This window comes from Neomonachus schauinslandi, chromosome 1 (genome assembly GCF_002201575.2).
Source record: "Neomonachus schauinslandi chromosome 1, ASM220157v2, whole genome shotgun sequence".
Taxonomy (NCBI): domain Eukaryota; kingdom Metazoa; phylum Chordata; class Mammalia; order Carnivora; family Phocidae; genus Neomonachus; species Neomonachus schauinslandi.
Window position 1 is genome coordinate 90,555,312 of NC_058403.1, and position 25,429 is coordinate 90,580,740.

The 25,429-nt window shown below is 34.7% G+C and overlaps 1 protein-coding gene across 1 annotated transcript in view; it reads left to right on the forward strand.

The window, feature by feature from the left end:
• The window catches only part of SPATA16 (spermatogenesis associated 16), a 213,123-nt gene that overhangs the window by 36,198 nt on the left and 151,496 nt on the right, over positions 1 to 25,429 (forward strand). The window contains exon 2 of the mRNA XM_021702639.1: positions 22,692 to 22,837. Coding sequence (XP_021558314.1) covers positions 22,692 to 22,837 — 146 coding nt within the window. The remainder of the gene's footprint in view (positions 1 to 22,691; positions 22,838 to 25,429) is intronic.

Sequence of the window (25,429 nt, forward strand, 5' to 3'; positions counted from 1 at the left end):
ACCAGGAAGTGACTCATTATTTTCCCGAATGGTTCCTGTGCCTCAGTTATTAATCTGCATCAGCTGGAGGCAAGTAGCATCCCCTACACCCTCCAGTCATCACACATAATCAGGAACTTGGCACAGGAAGAGAGTGGTGGTGGAAGTTCTGGCCTGGCTGGCTATGCGGAACAAGCAGCTAATCGAATACAAACAAGTCACATGACATTTTTAATTTGAGTAAGAATACAAGTCTATTTTAAAGTTGTTTGCCTGGCCATTGCCAGGCATCTGTTGGCTACTGTGTTTGCGGATTCATTCTCTTGCTCCCTGTTTCTGTTTTCCTCTCTCGTATTTCTAAACTAGAAATTCCCAGATCAGGTTTTAATATTCTGATAGTCACTATTTGATAGAAGATTGTTATTGCACAATGACTAATGGAAAGACAAGATGACATCACAGCGGTTTTGGTGTTGCTTTCTGGCTCCTTCTCAAGTTTTGTAATAGAACACTTGAGTATCTGGATGCTGTCTGTTCTCACAGTACCGTTTTTTAGAGAGTATCTCATTCCAAGCTAGTATGAGATATAAGTCATTTCTCCCCAACAATTTAGAGCCCTGATAATTTTTTGGACATCAGGCATATTTATGCAGAACTCTCCTATATTAAGTAGAAGAAGGGCTTTCAGACATGTGCTTTTGATCCTCTCTGCAGTACCATTTTATAAGTTCATAAATCAGGGAATCTATTCAGAATTTGTCTCGTGGTGCACTAGCCACTTAAATTCAAAGCCTTGGCAAGAGCAGAAATTGCCTAAAACTGATTCTTCCATTATTCATCAATATAATTTTGACAACAAAAGCCATTTCTCAGATACTATTTTCATAAAATAACGAAATTCTCCCCAGCGGATTCCCTGTATGTCTCCACTGGGCCTTACTTCCCATCACTCTTGATCTTCCTTTCTCTCCATCCCCATTACACCCACAACTGTAGGTTTCAGAAAGAACAATCAAATGAGTGAAGGGCACTGAGATGGCATCACCTAGCATCTTGGAATTTCAACATGAAAAACTCATCCTTGGGTTCTCCTCCTTGAAGGAAAGCATTCCATTCAGTTCTGCAATTTGCTTTCCTGCCTTCTGACTCGCTCCTCTTTTTGCCCAATCTCTATTTGACTATTGAATTTCTCCACTCTTTTTTGACCCTTCTTTTCTGAAGGGTACTCAGTAGGTTCTGGTAAAAAGAGTCCTGGCTTGGGCCCAGGGAATCTCTTACCTTAAGGTAGTGCCAAAAGGCAAGGCTTGTGTTCTGTCCTCTCCCAACTTCTGTTCTAGAAAATCACATTGAATACAACCCACACACTGAGTGGGTAATCAAAAGGAAGAAAATTAAAATCTCAAATAATCCCATGACTTTAGGATATGTTATGACATGGTATGTTGTGGTGAGGTGTGGTATAAGTAAGATATGGTATAGTATCAGTAATACATGGGACATAATTATACTAAGCAATTATTCATTATATAAAATTCAGTTTTAACTAGGTGTCATGTATTCTTATTTGCCAGTTCTGGCAACCCTATAATAGCTCTAATCCCAATAGGCTTGTTTTCCATTACATACACCCTCACTAATAATCTTGCATTTTCAGAAATTAAGAATCAGAAAAATAACATTTCAGTAATAATTTTGCTTAGGAAATTGACTGCATTTTGCTACTCATGCACTGGGTAGAAAAATTATCTCCTTTATTGATTAGTAGTATGCTAATGAAGAAAACAGGGGTAGTTTCAGTTTGCATTTTTATGTTACTGATTGAAAGTTACAGCTTCCGTATGTACTAACTGGTCAGTTGGTACATTATCAATTATTTCAGGTTACTCTGAGCACTAAGTGACGAGAGAAGATTTTCATTTAAAAGTAAATAAAAGATAAACTGGCCAGACTAAAATCTTAAAAAGAGGAGATAGAGTAAATTCATGTGAAAAAGGTATAATAATATTGTTACTTTTCCTTCCCTAATGCTTAAAAAAAGTGAGAAATGCAATTTCTATAACCCTCTGCAAAGGAAAAAAATGTCATTTTATCAGTGATCATGGGGTTTCATTTTGGAGAAGGGGATTGGAGATTGTTTTATTTTATTTTTAATTTTTTGACTTACTTTAAATTAGGAGCTCATCATGGACATGGTGTTTCTTATTTATGTTCACCATAATATCGTCAATAATGCACTCCTGGAAACTAGAAGAGATTTCAAGGGATAATGAGGGCTGCACATAAGATATTTGTGACTTGTCAAGCTCACAAGAAATAGAGAATCGCACCTGAACTTCTGCCCTATCTAAATCAACTCACTGTCACTCTTTGACAGTATCATATTTCAGACAGTAACTTTATAAATTTGGGCACCTAGAGAAATTCCTTAACAAACTAAAACATTTTCAGAGTGACAATAATGATAGACATTTTTAGGTATCACTTGCAGGCAAGAATTGTAGAACGGGTTTGTACCACAAACTTTTCCAAGTTCTTATAGTTAGTATAACTATAGGAGATGGGAAATCATGCCATGAAGACTTCCTTCTCATGTGCAGACCTGTTCCATCTATTCATCATCAGCAAAGATTAGTGTGGATAACAGTCATAAAGTCTGGGCATCGGAGAGAACATGCAACTGCTCATTGGGTGTGTTTAGACAGTGACATGGCATCAGGGCTCACAAGGAGCCTGAAGGAAGATCTGCAATACTAATTAAGGGAAAAGCAATTCTCATTCATCTGGCTTGTTCTGATATCACTTCTTGGCAGTAAAAAGCGGCTAAGATAATGTGCAAATCTGACAACTGGGAAGTCTCTGAGTTAAAATGGATACTTGATATCATCTCTCCTTTCTGGTCATTGGGCACTGGTGCTATTTTGAATATTATTTTCAGTGTTGAAATGACTTTACATGATCAGAATCACTCAGGTACAGTCCACAGCTAATATGATGTGGCAACAATGAAAATCAGAATCAGTGCATGTTTCTGGTTGGTAGAGTCTTTAACTATGTTTAACCAACTGGCATGTTTTTATTCAAGGAATTCCCCATCCTAAAAATATAATGTTTTTAACTCTTTTTTCTCAATACATCTGTCCTTTTAACTTCGTCATGTTGAAGGAGCTCACCAAGAGATGTGAACTCCAGCTGACCCACAAGATGGACCCAGGCAATCAGTCTCCTCACTCCCACCCCTGTCCTTGGAATGTACATTCTATCCCCTGTTCTCATAACCGGAACAGTTTCAAGGATGCAACCTTGAAAGAGTAATGTGTTGTTGAAACCATCTGGACTGAATATGTGACAACCCCATTAAGGTCTCTATGTAAACTTTCAAGATTCTGGCAGGCAGGTGCAGAGATCCTGAGGCTGCCAAAGACAAGCTTTGTGTATGTAAATTCCCTTGCTTCTAAATCTACCACCTACCAATCTGGAGTGGTCTGCCTTTTTCTTCAGTCTTCCCTTGCCTTCCATGTACTGGGGCCAGTTTGTGAATCAACGGCTGTAACTAATAAGGAGCAAATTCCTATACAAAGGTGTATACATTTTCTGTCTGGGAACCAGGACTGAGTACCACTATTGTAGTAGTCAGTACTTAAAATACCGAAGTATTTAAGAATGCAGTAGTTAAGCAAATACCCTCTGGGCTCTGAGCTATGTGAGTTTGAGTCCAAGTTTAATTGTTTATTATAGCTTTGTGACATTGAGGAAGTTATTTAAACTGCCTAAGCCTGAGTTCTGCATCTATGAAGTGGAGATAATATTAGTACCCATCTCATCTGATAATATGAGTAAAGCACAATTCATGGCATATGTAAATATTCAATAAATAATTACTATTTTGTGTAATATTAATAAATTTAAGTTACATTATCATATAACTCACTATAGAAGTGTTATAATTATCACATTTCTTCCTGAGTTTTTTCCCTCACATATGACTAGCAAAAATATTGAGGCAGAAATAATTTTCTTCCTTGATACATGTTCTCCTAGGGGCTGCCACTGTTAGCATAGACATATAGGCAAATAAGAGATGGGAAGTGATGTCTTTATGTTAAACCTATATTTCCTAAGTAAGGTCAATACAGAAACTCACTTCCTATTTGTCTGGGTGAATCTTTCCCTTTCAGAAGTGGAAAACATTTTCACAGAGCCTTTAGGAGACTCTGATATGAGGGTATTAGTTTGTGAGAGAGAAAGTAATCTTTCCCTTCTTGTACGCTTGGACTGAGAGCCATCAAAGTAAGTTATCACCTGTTCTCACATCCCTTGAAATCCTGATTAGTTCTCTAGCAAAAGTACTCTTTTCTGTTATGTTTCACCACACCAACTCTGGGAAATAGCATGCCTGCTTTTACATTGAAACTTCAGTGGTTGTGCTTTAAATAAAGTTTTATCCTTGTATGGAGGAATGACTTGCATGTACAATAAAAACTTAGTTTTCTCTGCATAGATCCATAAATAATGCTTTAAAGTCCCTTTCAGGAATTCAGATTTTCTTATCATTGTTTTTTATGCCTCTTTTTTCCTAAAATATTTAAATTTGAAACAATACTTTTTTTTTTCTAAACTCCCACCCCTTCCACAATTTCTAATGACTAAAGTCATAAGAGAGAGAGAGATGAAGTCTAATTTGTAATATGAACTATACATACTTGGAATCAGAAAACAAACCTTGTGAACAAAACATTTCAGAAGAAAATATACAAAGATGGAGAAAGCACTGAATTTGAAATCAGAAGAATTATTTTTAGTTTCTTCAACTCCTTATGAACTGGGCGACCTTGGACAGGTCACTAGGTCCATCTGAATCTGTTTGATTACCCACAAAATGGGAGTCAGTACCTGCCTGCTCTGCCTCTTAGAGCTTTAATGAAGAGAAAATAAGATAAGGTAGAGAAGTATTGTGTAAGTTCCAAATCCCCATTCAAATATGTTTAACAGTACAAGATTAACTGTTCATCTGCTCTTCAAAAAAATTTTTTAAATGTTGTGAAGAGTTTGCTGTCTTTTATAATCAGGGATCATGCTTTGCCCTGTCACGTTGGAGGGCTTGGGGTTCACTACTGCCAGAACATCTTATACCACATAATTTTTCTTTGATATACATTAGGACATATTGATAAGAGAGGGATTATGCAAAAACATACCGACATTTTACCTAAAGGATTAATGAATAATTTTCCTTTATCCTATTTTTAAGCAAAAACTCTTAAAAAGTCACAACATTGACTAATATATTCCCCCTCATCTACATAATATAATATATTCTTCAAACTTTTTATTATCCCTGAGTGGCTATAAAATCTCAGCTGTTAAAATGATTTTTTTCAGATTTATAACATTCCATAAAAATTTTCGGTGTAAAAAATATTTTCTACTGCACTAAATTGTCCCAGCCTCATGGGTTGTTTCTTTTTTTTTTAAGTGTTATTCTTCATAGTGTAACATCCAGGTGTTAATTTAAACTTACATTCTGAGAAGGAAAATATCCATTGCTATTGCTGATATTTTTTTTAGTTTTGATTTTTTTTTATACTAACCAGAATTTAACAGCTAACAGTATGGATTAAATGACCCCAGAATTCCATTCTTCCTGGGCCTAGAATAGGGAATTTCTTGGCATCCACAAACATTAATTGCTAGCATACTTTAAATATTCACATAAACATCTCTGAAATTGAAATAGAATATACTTGCTCATATCAATAATATAATTATATTGCCTTGTGATCATATGTGTTAAACCTGCTTCCTCTCTTCAAATTCTTTTTTTTTAATTTTATTCAATGTTTTATTTTAATTCCAGTATAGTTAACATACAGTGTTATATTAGTCTCGGGTGTGAAATGTTGTGATTCAACAATTCTATACATTACTCGGTGCTCATCATGATAAGTAGACTCCTCAAATTCCTTTTAGAAAAATTGATCTCAAAATTGGGGTATTAACCAGATGCCAGCCCCATTTGAAATAAGAAGAAAGATGAAAGTTGCCTTAGGACAATATTTCCCAAAATGAATTCCACAAAAGTAGGCCCTAAAGATGTTCTTTTTATTTTTTTTTAAGATTTTATTTATTTATCTGAGAGAGAGAGAGCTCACACGTGTACGAGCAGAGGGAGGGAGGGACAGACAAGCAGACTCCCTACTGAGCAGGGAGCTGGACATGGGGCTCAATCCCAATACCCCGGATCATGACCTGAGCTGAAGGCAGACACTTAACTGACTGAGCCCCCCCCAAGCACCCCTCAAGATGTTCTTTTTTAAAAAGTCTTTGTTGCAAGAAGGGGATTCTATGGTCAAATAAGTTTGTAAAATATTGTATACCATATCTTCTTCATAGATATTTGCAACATGCATTAGTATGTTGAACGGTTTTAGTAATCCAATAGTCAAGCATGTCACAAGCTCATCTGATCAGAGAAATGTTTTTTAATATATTAACTCTTTAACATTCTGTAGAACATACACTGTCAATTTCCATCTTGAAGGAAACTGTGGTACTAAAAGGAAAGGAAAAACAATAGTAGTAGAGACCTAGATTTTTATCATGTGTCATAACCTACTTTGCACACTTTCACATGACAGTGTATGGATGAGGAATTTGAAAAAGAAATTTTTAGAGAGTCTCTGCTTGCAGTAAATTAAATTATTGGTCCCAATTCTTCACCCCCAACCCCCACCAGCTTCATAGCATTATCCATCCTCACCCTAGCCATGGTATCAGCCCTTGATGTTGGGCTTGGCCGTGTGACTTGTTTTGGCCAATAGTATGTTAGTGGACCTAAAATGAGCAAAGCTTTCAATGTGTTTGCCTAGTTCTCTTACCCACTTCTACTACTGCTTTTTCTGTGATAGAACATGTCTCAAATAGTTGCTGTCACAAATCCTAGTTAACCTGGAATTAACTATCATCTTAGAGCCAACTCTATCTGAATACACCCTGGTTTGGCCAACCTTAGTCAACCTGAAGATGTGGACAAGAAATAATTGCATTCTGTTGTATGCCAGTGAATTTTGGGGTGGTTTGTTTTGTAGTGTTTTCATGGCAATTGCTGACTCATATACTGCTCCATTGGAGTTTGCTCCAAAATAATTAATACCGTTATGTCAGTGATAACTGAAAGAGAACACGGGAATGAAATCAAGTGATATATTTTAGGGCATTGAATTTGCAGATTTGGAGGGTTTTCTTATTCCCTTAATTCTTAAGTTCTTGAAAACTATGTCCTATCAAAAGCATACAATTTTTTTAATATCTCACTTGTTTTATATGGTTATCCCAAGATTTCCAAGGAAAACATACCCTCTCAGACTGCCCAGCTTTCCCCATTTAAACCAAATGAGGTAATGAAAAACATTTAATTAACTTAAATATAAATTGGAAAAGAAATCTGCAGTTTATATATTAAGACCAAGGGTCCCACAAAATCCTAATTATTATCAAATGTTTTCACAATATTAATTTTAATTTTACTGCTATTAAAGCAGCAAAGGAATGAAAAAGTAGACCAGAAACTCCCCTGCCTAGAGAATTGGTAATTCTGGCTTGACAACCATTGGCCCACTAGACTCACTGCTTCTAGCTAGGCCTTCATCGCTGGGCCCGACAAAGACCCCTGTGATCTTGACAAGAACTGTGCTCCTTTTCTCCCCATAGCACCTCCACAATATGTTCTTTCTCTTGTTTGTATGCACCTCATCTAATCCTTCTTCTCTCCATTTCTACATGTTCTAGCCTCCTCTGCTTCTTGAATTAGTCAACTTTCTGTCTATAAAATGGGTGATGGTAGGAGTGAAGTGACTCATGTATATGTAAGTCTCTTACCTAATTGCTTAATAAATGTTGACCTGTCTCTCTTTTTTCCTGCCTGTCCTCCCTATCCTACTATTGACTTAATGGTAATCCAGTGAGTTATAGACATAAATATGGATATATATTACCAAATATATGAATATGAATGAAGTAGTCATGAATAAAACTGCAGTGTTAATTAAGTTAAGCTGTTGGTATTCACAGTGCTCCTTCTAGGATTTGACTATGACTAACATTAATGGCCAGCTGAGGAGCATACTATCTAAGAACACAGGACCTAGGTGAGACAGCAGAGGTCTGGATTTTAATTATAACTCTGGAACTTACTGTCTGATAAGTTAGTACCCTCCCTTTCACCCAATTTTCTCATCTGAAAATTGGAAGTGATAATAATTAATAAGAACCATTAATAAAGGTTAATATTTGATAGGACCCTATGTTTAAAGAGCTTAGGACAATGCTAAATGCATAGTCAGAACTCAATAAATGCTAGCTATTCCAATTATTGTACAAGACCTGAGTTTATATGTAATAATATATTAATTTTATAATACAAATAACTACCTTAAAACAAGCATGTTATTAACATTATCTTCATTTTAAAATCATACCTTTGTGAGTGGAAATGCAGGGGCAAGAAGAAGGAAGATTTATTGTATTAATTCATTTCACTCCTACCCTGTTTCTGCTTCGCCTTAAACATCAGATAGCTGGAGTTTAGGGGTATTCCTGAAAAAAAAAATCTGAAGGTTAATGTGTATCATCTACATGCTCCAGAGCATAAGCATATTGCTGGCTGGTCAGATCAAGGTGAAACACAACGGAATAAACCTATGATGGCCACACCTCTATTTTAAAGCTACCTGGGGGTGGGGGCTACTGAAGCATAGCTATTTTAACAAATAGGAGTAGGAGAGATTAATTACTTTTTACTGTCATTCAACAACTTGTCACCCAGGGAGTAACCTCATTTCTCCAATTCCCATAAATTTAATAGAGGTCACATAGTGGCCTACTTGGCTGAAAAGCATTGCTCCTGAAACCCTGATGGTACTTTTAAGTCTGCTGATGTGTGAACATAATTCTCCACATCTCTTAGCCCCACACACTCTGTCTCTCCCAGGGAGACACTTTAGTAGATCTATGTGGCACCATGTGGAAAGTTACAAGTGATGAGCTCTCTGATTCATTCCTCTTTCGTGTAACAAAATGATAGAAAATTTAAAATCAATGGGTGTTATTCTAAAGTGTAGAGCTTCTTTCCACTCTGTTAAAGGAGTATAAAAAGATATTTATTGAAATTTAAAACTATTAGTAATGAGACCCTTGCAATGAACATCTAGTTTGGCATCTAAAAAGAAATTTTAAAGATCTCATTTAAAAACTTGCAGGTTAAGTTGGTGGTTAGCTCTTGTGCCTAATTCTCAACTCTCAGATGCATTAACCCAGATGAAGAAATTTCTAAAAAGCAAAATGACTGCAAAGATGAGCCAGACACCAGGTGGAATTTAAAAACAAAACAAAACAAAAGGAAGAGCAGATGATAAAAAGTAGATTATTACCTATATCTATTGCATGCCCAACACAGAGACACAGGGCCTTTTGTAACTAGAAGGCTGGCAGTCCACAACTTTGTTCAAGGACTTATTTGGGGGATTCTCGGTGCTATTTCATCTCCTAATTCCACTAATAGTACCTCTCTTTATATATGGATAAATGTTAATCCCTTTCACATTTGGGAAATGGAAATTGACAAGCAGTGATTTATTTCATCTTGAGATATGAAGTTGATGAGAAGAAATGGTGAAAGAGCAGTAAACTCTAGAGTTTAAATTATGTGTTTTATTTTGTTTTGTTTTGTTTTGTTTTCCCTTCCAATTCTCCTGGCAAAGACAGTTCTGTGTGTAAGTTCTAACAGCACCGCAGCGAACTACAAGGACAACCAAGAAGAAACCACCAACCAGTCTCAAGCAAACATTTGACTTGGACCAGTCTCATAAAAAGACAGGCTTTTGGAAAGATTCTACATGGTAGGAAAGAAAGGGAAGCATTAAACTCAGGTGTAATCCAGAAAACATATTTTCCAAAAGAAAATCATTGGGAGTTGTAATGAGACACTCTACCCAATGTCTAACAGAGGTACTAGGTACTAAAATTTAAAAAAAAAAAAAAGTGAATAGAGGGGCACCTGGGTGACTCGGTAGGTTAAGCGTCTGCCTTGGGCTCAGGTCGTAATCTCAGGGTCCTGGGATCAAGCCCTGTGTCAGGGTCCCTGCTCAGTGGGGAGTCTGCTTCTTCCTCTCCCTCTGCCCCTCTCTCTGCTCATGCTCTCTCTCTCTCTCTCAAATAAATAAACAAAATCTTTTTTTAAAAAGTGACTAGAATAATTTAGGACCATGAGTCTGATGTAGAGGAAAGATAAGTTTATATTAAAAAAATCAATTCTAGCCTCTGCTGCTAACTAGGGCAAATCAGTAGACCTCTTTTTTATTGTTATGTTAATCACCATACATTACATCATTAGTTTTTGATGTAGTGTTCCATGATTCATTGTTTGTGCGTAACGCCCAGTGCTCCATGCAGAACGTGCCCTCTTTAATACCCATCACCAGGCTAACCCATCCTCCCACCCCCCCTCCCCTCTAGAACCCTCAGTTTGTTTTTCAGAGTCCATCGTCTCTCATGGTTCATCTCCCCCTCCGATTTCCCCCCCTTCATTCTTCCCCTCCTGCTATCCTCTTCTTTTTTTTTTTTCTTACCATATATTGCATTATTTGTTTCAGAGGTACAGATCTGTGATTCAATAGTCTTGCACAATTCACAGCGCTCACCATAGTACATACCCTCCCCAATGTCTATCACCCAGCCACTCCATCCCTCCCACCCCCCACCACTCCAGCAACTCTCAGTTTGTTTCCTGAGATTAAGAATTCCTCATATCAATGAGGTCATATGATACATGTCTTTCTCTGATTGACTTATTTCGCTCAGCATAACACCCTCCAGTTCCATCCACGTCGTTGCAAATGGCAAGATCTCATTCCTTTTGATGGCTGCATAATATTCCATTGTATATATATACCACCTCTTCTTTATCCATTCATCTGTCGATGGACATCTTGGCTCTTTCCACAGTTTGGCTATTGTGGACACTGCTGCTATAAACATTGGGGTGCATGTACCCCTTCAGATCCTTACATTTGTATCTTTGGGGTAAATACCCAGTAGTGCAATTGCTGGATCGTATGGTAGCTCTATTTTCAACTTTTTGAGGAACCTCCATACTGTTTTCCAGAGTGGTTGCACCAGCTTGCATTCCCACCAACAGTGTAGGAGGGTTCCCCTTTCTCCGCATCCCCGCCAACATCTGTCATTTCCTGACTTGTTAATTTTAGCCATTCTGACTGGTGTGAGGGGGTATCTCATTGAGGTTTTGATTTGGAGTTCCCTGATGCCGAGCAATGTTGAGCACTTTTTCATGTGTCTGTTGGCCATTTGGATGTCTTCTTGGGAAAAATGTCTGTTCATGTCTTCTGTCCATTTCTTGATTGGATTCTTTGTTCTTTGGGTGTAGAGTTGGGTAAGTTCTTTATAGATTTTGGATACTAGCCCTTTATCTGATATATCATTTGCAAATATCTTCTCCCGTTCTGTCGGTTGTCTTTTGGTTTTGTTGACTGTTTCCTTTGCTGTGCAAAAGCTTTTTATCTTGATGAAGTCCCAATAGTTCATTTTTGCCCTTGCTTCCCTTGCCTTTGGCGATGTTTCTAGGAAGAAGTTGCTGCGGCTGAGGTCGAAGAGGTTGCTGCCTGTGTTCTCCTTTAGGATTTGGATGGACTCCTGTCTCACCTTTAGGTCTTTCAACCATTTGGAGTCTATTTTTGTGTGTGGTGTAAGGAAATGGTCCAGTTTCATTCTTCTGCATGTGGCTGTCCAATTGTCCCAACACCATTTGTTGAAGAGACTGTCTTTTTCCATTGGACATTCTTTCCTGCTTTGTAAAGATTAGTTGACCATAGAGTTGAGGGTCCATTTCTGGGCTTTCTATTCTGTTCCATTGATCTATGTGTCTGTTTTTGTGCCAGTACCATACTGTCTTGATGATGACAGCTTTGTAATAGAGCTGGAAGTCTGGAATTGTGATGCCACCAGCTTTGCTTTTCTTTTTCAACATTCCTCTGGCTATTCAGGGTCTTTTCTGGTTCCATACAAATTTTAGGATTATTTGTTCCATTTCTTTGAAAAAAGTGGATGGTATTTTGATGGGGATTGCATTGAATGTGTAGATCACTCTAGGTAGCTCAGTAGACCTCTTTTAGCATAGGTTTTAATACCTGTCAAATGGAGCAAATTATTTTATCTACTTCATGGAGATACTAAGAAGTTAAATGCAATTATATACTTGAAAATGTTTTAGAAATTATCAAAATTCATTAGTAATGGAGTCTTTAATATCTTTCATTTTTTTTAGAGATTGTCTACATTTCTGATTTGATTTTGTAAATTATTCTTTACTTATTGCTTCTGGCTTAAAATTAATTTTGCAATTTAATTTTTAGTTCTTTATAATTTTATATCTTCTAATTCCCTAATCTCACTTTTTCAAAATAAGCAAAGAATACTACTTCTTCAAATTATCTTTCATATTTTGGTTAGAGAGAATATCTTCAAGATTCAGTGTTGGGCTTTTCACTTTCTCTATCTTTGGCTGCATTCTTTCTAGATAGGCTTCATTCTCAGACTGACATTTGTACCATGTAGCAAAAAAGGATCCCTCAACACTGGGCTCGTGCAATTAAAACATCTGTATCTTGAAAAGCACTACCATGTGGGGTAGATGCAGTTCTCTGGAGTAGTTAAAATGTGTAGCATGGGGAAAGAAATGCAGAACATGCCAAAACACCAGGCTTCCATGACAGAGCTCATAGAAATTAACAAGAAAAATAGTTAGAACATAGAAGACAAATGATAAAGGATCTGGGCAGAGAATCCATCAATAATGAAATAATAAATGACTAACAAATTTGCAAAAAAGGTTTAGTCTTACAAGTAACTAAGGAAAGTAAGTGGTAAAGTTTCAAAGAATATTAATAAGCAAACTTAAATAGCTGTTGGCAAAGAGATGTAAATAAAAGCTTTTTTTTTCCTGAGTGAAGCACAGAAGCATACAACAAACTTACGTATAGAAAAACTAAAATAAATGAGTTATGTATTTAAACATGTTAATGAAAGAATTGCAGAGGAAAAAAAAAAAAACCCTAAGGAAAGCAAGAGAGAAAAAATAGCCAAGATTAAATCCAAAATCAGTGAATTAGAAAGCAGAATAGGAGAATTAACAAATTATTCTAAGAGTTCATTGTTTTCAGAAAAAAACAATAGTCAAACCTCTGGCAATTCTAGTTAAGAAATAAACAAAACAAAACTACAAAGTACTGAGAGTGAGAAAGGGAATGACATAACTAATAACACAGGCATTTAAAATGCTCTAAGAATATGATGTGCTTCACTGTAATGACAGATTTTAAAATCTGAGTGAAACCAAAAATTTTCTAGGAATATATAAATTAATAGGATTGATGAAAAACACTGAAATCTGAACAGAACAATAACCAAAGAAAAAAGAAGTGAAAGGAATTCTGTTCAAATTTTTTTTCAACTATTTATTTCAAAATGTTCCACAGTGTTGAAAAAGATGAGAATCTTTCCAGTTTGTTTTACAAAGCTGGCATAAGTCTGATACCAAACCGTGATAAATGTAACTAAAAATGAATTACATATTTGGAAAAAAGTCAAATTATATAATTACTAAATGAAAATAAGTCAGTAAGAATTAGAACAATACAATTTAAAAATGAATAAAATTTATGAACAAACAGTACACACACACACACGGCCAATAAACGTAAGGGGTTGAGCTAATAATCAAATTAAGGTAAGGTGCCCCCGTTTTTGCCCCTCTGACTCACAAAGAAAAAATAGATTAAAGCATTGCTAATACCTAGTGTGGGTGAGGGTAAAGAGAAACAAGAATTTAAATATTTTGTTAGTTAAAGGGTAAAACTTTTCTGTAGGAGCACTTTCATAATTATGTTCTAAGATGTGTTTTTTGGATTGCGATGTATACTCCTGATGTAGCAATTCCGGTATGTAAGAAAACCTTATGACATATAGAATATAACAGTTTGGAAATGATCAAATGTGTGGGCAAAGATGTATATTCAAGGCTGTTCAATGTACATGATTTATGACATTGAGAACTTTCAGTGTCACTAGAGAAATTTCTCACTGGAGAAAACATTAAATGGGGATCCAGTATAATTATGCCACCATCTAAAAAAAATGGTATACATCTATATTTATTATGTCCATTATATATTCAAAGAAACAATCAAAAAAGCAGGTTACATAGTAGTATAGATAATGAATAATATAATTTTTGTAAATTGAAGGATAAAGACATGATGATAGATAGATGATAGATAGATAGATGATAGATGATAGATAGATAGATGAATAGTTATATCCACACCAATATCTAATAGTAATCATTTTTTAAATAATAGAACTGTTTGTTTTTTCTCTTTATAACTTCTTAATTATCTAAATTTCTAACAGTTTAGTAGAGTTCTTTTCCCTATTTGTGGTGAACAACCAGTTCTGTTTCATTTTGTTTTTCTCCCGATCACTTGTGGATTGATACTTTATTAAATACAGTAAAAATGAATTACTAGGAAAAAATGAAGTAAAAATAAGACAAAAATGCAAAATCTAATTTTTTATTATAAGATTCAACAGATATAATATTTCTCTGCTGAACTCCTATAAAGTTTCCTGAATATTTACTGTTTCTTTACTATTTCATCATAAATCAGTAGTTCATGGAATGACATTGTGTAGCACTAGTGTAGTGATTAAAGACACAGACTTTATGGCCAGACATCAAGTTAAAAATCCCAGTTGCTAACTCTACAGAGTAATCTATAGAGTAATCTATAGAATAATCTACAGAGTAATCTGCCTGAGCAGATTACTTAAGCTCTCTGAACCTCAGTTTCCTCATCTGTGAAATGAGTTCTATGGACTGAATGTTTGTGTCCACCCCCCTCTCCCACAAATTCTTATGTTGAAGCCTAATCCTCAATGTCATGGTATTAGGGGGTGAGCCTTTGAGAGGTGATTAGGTCAGGAGGATACAGCCCTCATGAATGGGATTAGTGTCCTTATAACAGAGACACCAGTGAGCTCTCTGGCTGGCTTTTTTTCTGTCACGTGAGGTTACAATGAGAAGTCAGCAGTCTACAATCTGAAAGAGAACTAGAACTCGACCATACTGACACCCTGATCTTGAACTTCCCAGTCTTAAGAACTGTGAGAGAGAACGGTTTCATTTTTAAGCCACCCAATCTATGGTATTTTGTTATAGCATCCTGAACTAACACAATGGACATGAAAATAGTGCTTCATATTGTGATTATTAGATGGGGTAATAGATGGAGAACACTTAGAACACTGCTTGTAACTATTTAAGCACTATTTAAATGTGTGCATTTGTTATTACTAGTATTGCTTTTATAAAAAGAAGTAAAGTTTAATAATGGGCAAAATAGAGCCAATGATATAGCAATCAATCTTGAGATTCTCCTAGAATGCAGAGGTGAAAAAAATCAGAAAACCTAAAGAATGGATATATAAGATGCAACTTAAGAATTACTTTCTTAAGAAAGAAAACACAGCAGTTGGAATAAGACCAATAATCAAAGATGTAACTGAAGAAAAGTTTTATAAGTTAAAAAAAAATACCTGAGTATGGAAACACAATGAATGTACCTCTTTCCAGGTAAAATAGATGAGAATAGAACACATCTGAATTCATGATAGCAATAATTTCGAATTATAAGAAGATAGAAAAAAATACTACAGGCTTGAGGAAAAGGAAGAAATTTCAGTACAGCAAGATTTTTAAAATTATGTCTGGTTTCATTAAAAAAGTGCTATGTTTTTTCTTCTCTACTTGCTAAATACAAGAATATAAATGGAGAACTATGTATTTGCAGAGAAATGGTTATGTGCAAGAAATGTATATTCAGCCATGTTAATTTGCATGTGTAATGTTAACATAAATACATTCTCAGCTATGCACTAGCTCAGAAAAGTTACCATTCACATAAGCCCTCTTGAAAAAATTACTTGGAAGGGTGCACTAACAAACTGAAAGATGATTAAGAAAAAAAATAAATAATGAAATCATCATACAAGAGAACTTGCCAACAACTTCCCTCTACGATTCCCTCTATCACTAAACACAACCCTCATTTCACGGCAAATGTCCTCAAACAAGAGTCCACACTGATGAGAAAGTAGAGGGATGGATGCATCTGTTCACAGTGGCTTCTGAATAAAACTTCAGAGCAAACCTTAGTATGAGTTACTATTCCTCATTATAGGAATCAGTCCATAATTTGACACAGAAGAACCCTATGGAAAAGTCCCTCAGATATGATTTATCTTCTCATCCAACACCCCCGTTAAACATGATTACAATTGTTCTAAAAAGAAGGCAGGGAAGGAAAAAATGAAAGACACCTAAATACTAACATGGTAATTTTTAAATTAAACTTTACTTTGAGGTAATTATAGATTTATATGAAGTTGCAAGAAATAATGTAGAGATCCCATGTATTCTTTATGCAGTTTCTCCCAACAGTAAAGTCTTGAAAAATATAGTACAGTATCACTACCAGAATATTAGAATTGATACAATCTACCAATCTTAAGGTTTCTCCAGTTTTACTTGTACTCATGTGTGTGTTGTGTGTGTATTTAGTTCTGTGCAATTTTAAGATCTGTAGATGCATGTATTCACCCAAGATATAGGGCAGTTCTATCACTACAAGGATTCCTTCCTATTGGCCTATATTTATAACCCCACACCCATCCCATCGCTAACCACTAATCTCTCACAATCACTACTCTGTTCTCCTTTCCTACAATTTTGTCACATAATAATGCAGTATGTAACCTTTTGGGGTTGGCTTTTTTCACTCAGCATAATTCTCTAGAGATTCATTTAAGCCATATGTATCACTCTTTTTTCCTTCATATTGCCAAGTAGTATCCATTCATCCATCATTGTGGTATCTCATAGTATGGGTGTACCACAGTTTGTTTAATCATTCAGCCACTGAAGGATATCTAGACTGCTTCCGGTTTGGGGTTGTTATGAATTAAGTTCTATAAACATTCACGAATGAATTTCTGTGTGAACATTCATTTTTCTAAGATAAGTGGCAGGAGTGCCACAGTGTTGAGCTATATAGTAGTTGCATGTTTAGTTTATTAAGAAACTGCCGTATTGTTTTCTCCAGTGGCTGTACCATTTTACATTTCTGTCATCAAGGTGTGAGTGATCTCATTTCTCGGCTTTTTCAACTTTTGGTATCATTACTATTTTTTATTTTAGCCATTCTGTAGTTATAATTTACCATTTTAATGTGCATTTCTCTGACTAATGATGGTAAACAATAAACTGTTGAACAACTTTTATGTGTTTATTTGTATCTGTATGTCTTTTTTGGTGAAATGTCTGTTCACGTCTTTTGCCCACTTTCAAATTGGATTGTTTATTTTTTTCTTTTTTACTGTTGAGTTTCGATTCCATTATGGTCAGAAAATACATATTCTGAATGATTTCAGTGTTTTCAATTTGTTGAGGTTTGTTTTATGCTCCACAATATAGTCTATATAGGTGATTTATACATGGGTGCTTGGGAAAAATATGTATTCCACTGTTGTTAGGTGAAGTATTTTATATGTATATATATGTCAATTAACATCCTGTTGGTTGTGTTGTTTGAATCTTCTGTGTCTTTGGTGATTTTTTTTTCTAGTGTTTTTATTATTTGCTTAGAGAGGGATATTGAAATACCCAACTATAATTGTTACATGGGTATATTTTAATACATTTTAGTTTTGTAATTGATAACATATAAAAAGAAGCAAAGCATATAAGAAAGATGCAAAAATTATATACAATATATAATTTATTATGATATAAAACATGAAAATTATAGAAAGAAATATGCAAAAACAAATTTTTTTCACTGTGTATTTTTTTATTGTTGAGGTACAATTGACATACAATATTATATCAGTTTAGGTGATATGGTTTCAGGTGATGTAATGATCTGATATTTTTGTATATTGTAAAATTATCACCACAGTAAGTCTTAAGTCACAGTAAGTTAATATCCATCCCAGACATAGTAACAGAATTTTTTTCTTGTGATAACTTTTAAGATTTAATTTCTTCGGGGCACCTGGGTGGTTCAGTCGTTAAGCGTCTGCCTTCGGCTCAGGTCATGATCCCAGCGTCCTGGGATCGAGCCCCGCGTAGGGCTCCCTGCTCCGCAGGAAGCCTGCTTCTCTCTCTCCCACTCCCCCTGCTTGTGTTTCCTGTCTCGCTGTGTCTCTCCCTGTCAAATAAATAAATAAAATCTAAAAAAAAAAAAAAAAAGATTTAATTTCTTCACAGCTTTCATATATGCACTATAGTATTACTAACTATTCTCACTATGGTGTACATTACACCTCCATGACTTATTTATTTTATAACTGGAAGTTTGTACCTTTTGATTCCCTTTACCCATTCTCCCACCCCCACCCCCTGCCTCTGGCAACTACCAATCTGTTCTCTGTATCTAACCTTGGTTTTGGTTGTTGTACGATTCTTTCAATATATTATTGAATTTGGTTTGCTAATATCTTGTTGAAGATATTTACACCTGTAATTAGCAGGGATATTAGAAATATGCCATAAATTAATTGCAATTATATATTATGATAGGGTTATGGGTAAAGTTATTCTCTATCTTTAGATTTTTTTGTGTGTGACTCCAAAAACAATATAAAAATCTTAAAAATTACTTATTGGATGGATGACATATACTCTTATTTGTAGATATTTGATAACTAAAATAATGCCACATTTTTCAAGTTTATTGTTCCTCCCTAGATCTTCAGGAATCACTCAAAATTATGTTTCAGAAATATAGTGGGCAAACACTCATCATACAATATCCTATTAACAATATTAGTCTTGCTAATGATGATCTTAATTTTAAAAAGAATACATGGTTGCATTTTTAAGAACAGGACCTCCAAAATAATATTTAATGTTGGTTATTTTTACTGTTATTGGGCTTTATGTTATTTTTATCTGTGTTTTTAAACAAACCTTGAAATTTCTTTATGACACAATTTCTGAAAACAGTTTTGATATTTATTTCTTAAAAGACATGTGAGATACTTTAGAAAAAATATTTTATAACTCCAAAGTATTATTATCTTCTTTTCAGAAAATTATCAAATAAATACGTAAATTAAAATTTGAGCCTGTGATTCTAATTTACTCCTGAAACTTTTTATATTGAAACTTTTTATACTGAAATATTGTACTGAAACTTTTTATATTGAAATTTTTTATACTGAAATTTTAGTATTTAGCTTTTCATCAAAACAACAGCTATACCCATAAGAGTCTTCACTGTATTTTCCCTTAAATAATATGCTCTTAATTTGTCCATCCATGCTTCATTCAAAAATATTTTAGTCTTCCTTTGGAAATAAAAAATTAACACCTAATATTAATTTTTCCCAATTCAAAGTCTCCTCACTGATATATTATCAGGTAGTTTAAAAGTTTTTATTCCATTATGTTCTTAACTTCTTTCACCTAAGGCTTACATGTATAGTTTTAGGCAAAAATAAGTTGAACAAAGTCACCCTTCCTACATTCAAATTCACACATCCTTTATCTTCTAGAGAATTAACTTCTGTACAAATGTCTGCATGGAAATTTAAAAATTCAGTAAAATATCTGGAATTTTTAAACAATACTGATACCAGTGTTTTGTCTACATTTGCCTCTAATTCTACCTTTAATTTCAGCATATTTGATAACAATTTGCTGTATTGCAAAGCTTATTTCAAAGACATCTAAAGATTGATCATTTTTATTCTTTTCCTGGCCTTCAATCTTATAGAGGTAGAGAATACTGCAGTTGTTAGAAGATCAGGCATTTATTCTTCACTTTCTCTCAGTGTTTGTGGAAAAAGCCTTTAATTTCATTAAATCTGAAGGTCTGCTTCCTCTTGCCATGTAAGATCTGAATGCCCTCATGGGAGTTATTCCTTGACTTTCTGAATGGCCCACAAAAAGTTTGCCTGAGAAAGAAGGTTTATCTGCTCCATCACATCAGAGAAGAACACGACAGGAAAGGACAAAGTATGCACACAATGTGTGTCTTGTTTGCATCTTTTTTATTTGTGTAGGATTTTATATGAGTTCAGGAGGTTTGGGTATTTGAGACTTGAAAAAAATGTTGATTTCATTTTGAAGATCAAGTTAATCAAGAAGGTCTAGAATTTTAATGACTTGATATACTAACAAATAAAACACAATTTTACTCATTGTTTTTCTACTGATTTGGGCTTTATAAAGAGTTATTCACAAATCTTTTTTTCTGAAAAATTGTCTATTTAGGTATTTCTGGGTCCTATAGGATCAGATTGCTAAAAGAGGGGAGATGCTGATGCTGTCCCAAGCTGCTATGATCAAACTATAGTGCTTTTTTTTTTTTTACAGATTTTATTTTATTTATTTGAGAGCCAGAAAGCAGGAGCTGAGGGGAGAAGCAGAGGGAGAGAGAGGGAGAAGCAGGCTCCTCGCTGAGCAAGGAGCCCGATGCGGGACTCGATCCCAGGAAGCTAGGATCATGACCTGAGCTGAGGGCAGATGCTTAACCAACTGAGCCACTCAGGTGCCCCACTACAGTGCTTTCTTAAATTATATTTCAAGATCTTTTTATAACCACCTTGACATTTGTGAGGGTCAGACTCAGGAATAGTTACTAAATCAGTGTTAAATGTTTTGTCTCTTTTATTACCAATTAATCAGGTAATCTTTATAAAACATCCAAACTTAACATTGACTGAGGTCATCCACAAATAGTCTTTCCTTTTTTTCCCCAGAATAATTGAGAAAAGAGTTTTATAATATAGACTCTGAGGATCCTTTTAAGAACATGAATAAAATTTGACTATTTTCTAAAAGATAATTTGAAAGACTCTTATGTTTGATTATATATATATATAGTTGTTACAGGAAAAGGGATAATAGGGACATCTGGGTGGCTCAGTCGGCTAAGCATCTCAGCTCCGGTCATGATCCCAGCATCCTGGGATCGAGTCCCGCATCAGGCTCCTTGCTCAGCGGGGAGCCTGCTTCTCCCTCTCCCTCTGCCTGCCACTCTGTCTATTTCTGCTCTCTTTCCCTCTCTGTCAAATAAATAAATAAAATCTTAAAAAAAAAGAAGAAAGGGATAATAGCTTATATGTCTAAAGAGCTCTTAAATTAATAAGAAATTAGCATGTCAACGGAAATAGGCAAGGAATAAAAAACAGGAATTTACACAGAGCTAAACCTAGCCAAAATTCATTTTTAAAAGATCTATCTAATGCAAATTAAAATGTAAAGGCAGTAATTTTTGTCTGGCGATTAGTATTAGATTCAATAAATATTTATTGACCAAATAAATGAAGCAACATTTTTCATCTATCAAATTGGGAAAGACTTTTAAATGATATGAATTCTCACAATTGACAGGATATCCAAGCAAAAAAAAATAGTATCATGTAACTACCAATTTAAACTATGATATTAAACATCTAGAGTCTAGATTTTATTTTATCTTACAGCTTTTGTATGAAATTAAGAAGAAAAATACATTTTAGAACAGAATATAGTCATTCTCAAACGAATTTCACTTTAAAAAATAATTGACAATAATGTTAATGTAAATGGCAAGCCAATCTCAACTTAATCTATAAAAGAAAAATTAGTTTAAACTATATCATTTAAACAGTGTTTAGAATACAATAAATTTTATATTAAGGTATATATAAATAGGTATTAATTCCAAATATTACTATCCCCAGTGAGAAAATTTTCTCCAATATATGGTCAGATGGAGATAGAAAGTGCAAAAATGTAGATATTCTGAATAAGGTCACTAAACAGAAAGCGGGGTTTCATCTTCTGCATCAGCCTTAATTCCAAGGAACAGTAGAAAACTCTAGGGAAAATAAAGTGCCAATCTACCCTTGTCATATTATTAACACTTCTTAATGTTTGGGGTTCTCCTAAAAAATTAATTACCTTCTTCATCTACAGTTTATCTATGGTGCCCAGAAACCATTGACTTCTTGGAATTTTTATTAAGAATTCCACATTCTTGCCATGTTTTTCAGATACTGTGGCATCTGCCAATAAATTCTAATAAAATTTCACTTCTATTCTTTCAATAACATCTTAGAGAATGTGATTCAGACTCAAATTAATCACCTATCATGTTAATGGTTCCTAGGAGTTTACTTCTGATACCCCTTATTATATTAAATCAAACTTGATAGTGTGCTAGATCATTGCTCAGCTGGGTTTTCATAAAAGCACTGGTATTTAATATGATTTACACCTGGTTTTCTGTTAATATCTTTGCTTATTGTATGCTTTATTTTTAAAACAGACATTCTTAACAAATGGCACCCACTTAAAATATATCATGCTTTTAAAATATTTTACAGGAAGCATTTTACAGTAAAATGTGTTACTTATTTTATATGATAGTCACATAATGGTGAACAGGAACAACTTACTTAATTTATAATCAAAATATTAATGTTTACCTTGTAGTTTGGAAAAAGGATGCATACATGTACATGTTTTGCTTATATAAAAGATCAACTACCTGCCAAGATTATTAGGAAATTTAAAGTATTATTTTTTTTTTAAGCTTTGCAGCAAAGGGGCAGCTCTGGGAAAACCATTTGAAGCATCTGCTGAAGATATAGCAAGTGTGGCAAGTTTCATCGAGACAAAGCTTGTTATGTGCTATCTACGCATGAGGAAACCCGACCTTGCCCTGAATCATGCACACAGGTAAAATGAAGTATTAATAACTGCAAGTAAATACTGTTCATGCAAGCAGAGGGCACTATGTGAGCTTCTATAATCAACTTCCATTTCATTTAAATTTAAAGGCAAAACTTTACTACTTGATTTATGTTAAGCTAGACAATCATTGGGAGCACAAAGGGCATCTCAAAACCTAATGGAAGGAACAGACACATAAACAATTACTCATAATGCAGGGTAAGATAAAAAGGCAGGTAACTGGAGTAGCAAATTATTACAGTAAGAGAAGAGAGAGTGAATAAAGTAAGTAAGGGATGAGAAGGATTTCCAAAACTGCACACGATCTGGAGAATGGCAGAAGGAATTTGGACTGTAAACCACAGGCAGAGACTTGATGTTCATGGCTTATATGGTGACAGGATAGCTGAATCACGGGATGCTATGCAAGGGTAGGTGTGACAGCTGTCCAAAGGTGCAAAACACTTATCATTGTCTGTAAGGATTTCTTTTTCATATTTCTATCCTTCTTCAGAAGTCTGTATCATTATGTTATCTTGTGGCTTCCTAGAATCCCCAAGCCTACCAAGACCTCTTTTTCTCTATTTTTTTTGGCGGGGGGGGGGGGGGGGGCTTTGTTTTTGTTTTGTTTATTACTTACTTTTTTTATTATTATGTTAACCACCATACATTATATCATTAGTTTTCGATGTAGTGTCACAGACCTCTTTTTCTTCTATAAACATATACCTCTCGTATGTCCTGTTTCCTAAAGGCCTTGCTCTTACCGTGGGTAATATTCAGTTTAATCTACAGCAAAGATACAAATGATTGTTATACCTTTCAAATAACTTTTTCCTTAGAATTATGATGCCTTCTCCCCTCCCTGCCTAACTTTGAACAATTTACCTAGAACTTTCTGTCTCGTCTATTCTCTGATCTCAGACGTCCTGTACTTCTTTTGGATACAAATAACAAAACTAATATGAACATGAAAACATAATGCCTGCCTTGTTAATAACCACTAGGAAACATAGCTATCAGTTATACTAAGACCCATCTCGTGAGTGGGAGATCTGCCAACATGGTAAACATTTACAGCTCCACATCCATGAGGATATAAAAGATCTACCCAAGATTCTCCACATTCATAAGGAGACCTCGAGTTTGTAGGCTTAAGCTTGCCATCAAGGACCTGCAGACAACAAAATCACTTTGAAATTCATAAGATAACCTTCTTGAAAGAAATTTTCCTGCTTAAGTAAACTACAGAACCTAAAGGCAGAGTCTCTTTGACACCAAAAAAAAAAAAAAATCAAACCTATACTTTCTGGAAACATTTTATGCAGCTATAGTTTCCAAACCCAGTATCGAGACATACAGTCTGTCAAATAATTTTTGTCCATTTCCACTTAAAAGGACCAGTATTGGAAATGTAACATATATTTCAATATGTCAAAATATTGGAATTTCTGGGCTACTTGGGTGACTTGTGATCACAAGGGGAAAAATATTTTAAATTTGAACTGACCCAGAAAATTTATAGGCATATGTAAACAATAATAAATTGAGATGCACTGAAAGTAATTATTTATCACCTTCTCCAGGATTTTCACCACACATAAAAAAGATCACCAACATGGCCTACATTTTAAAGAAATTATCTCCTGGCTATCAGAATGGTTTGATGGACTTTTAAATCATTTTTAATAATAAAAGAATTCCAAATGGTATGGTCATGTCAAAACTCAACTCAGTGTTATAAAAATAATTAATGAACATAAGTAAAAAATTCCACTGCAATCCAAATATAAGAAACAATAAAATGCTACCGGTCCTAAGAATGCCAAGATAAACTTCAATAGGTTCACGATTTAGATTTAGCAACTCTTGTTTTAAAACTAAGAGCACTCTGGGCGCCTGGGTGGCTCAGATGGTTAAGCGCCTGCCTTCGGCTCAGGTCATGATCTCAGGGTCCTGGGATCGAGTCCCGCATCAGGTTCCCTGCTCAGTGCAGAGCCTGCTTCTCCCTCTCCCTCTGCCACTCCCTCTGCTTGTGCTCTTCTGTCTATCTCTCTGTCAAATAAATAAATAAAATCTTTAAAAAAAAAAAAAACTAAGAGTACTCTTTCAATACTTGAAAATTGCTGAGAGGAGGATATATAATGGTGAATATTAAAATGATCTTACATATTACACTTGGATTAACTTTCATCTTTTTTTTCTATTGTAAAATAATTTTTGCTTCTGTTTCTAAGTTGAACATTAAGTAAGAAATGCAAATCAATAGAGGTTAAACAGTCAATTCATACAATTAATAATGCATCAAGTGAGATAAATCATTTTCCTGGGCTTGTCATACTGCAGAAGTCAGTGCATAGGATTCTAATATTAAAGTGTTTTTAGAGATCTCAGATTTTAAAACAGAGTCTGATATATAATCAATAAATATGTTTCTCAAAATAAATTAATTAATCAGAATTCTCAATCTATAAATAGCTTACAACCATTAGTTATACAATGAATGCAGAATTTTGCTTTTGTATTATTACCACTTTGTGATGGTTGCTACTAATCATGAATCAAAATTAAAATATTCCTTTTTTGCATTTATTTGCA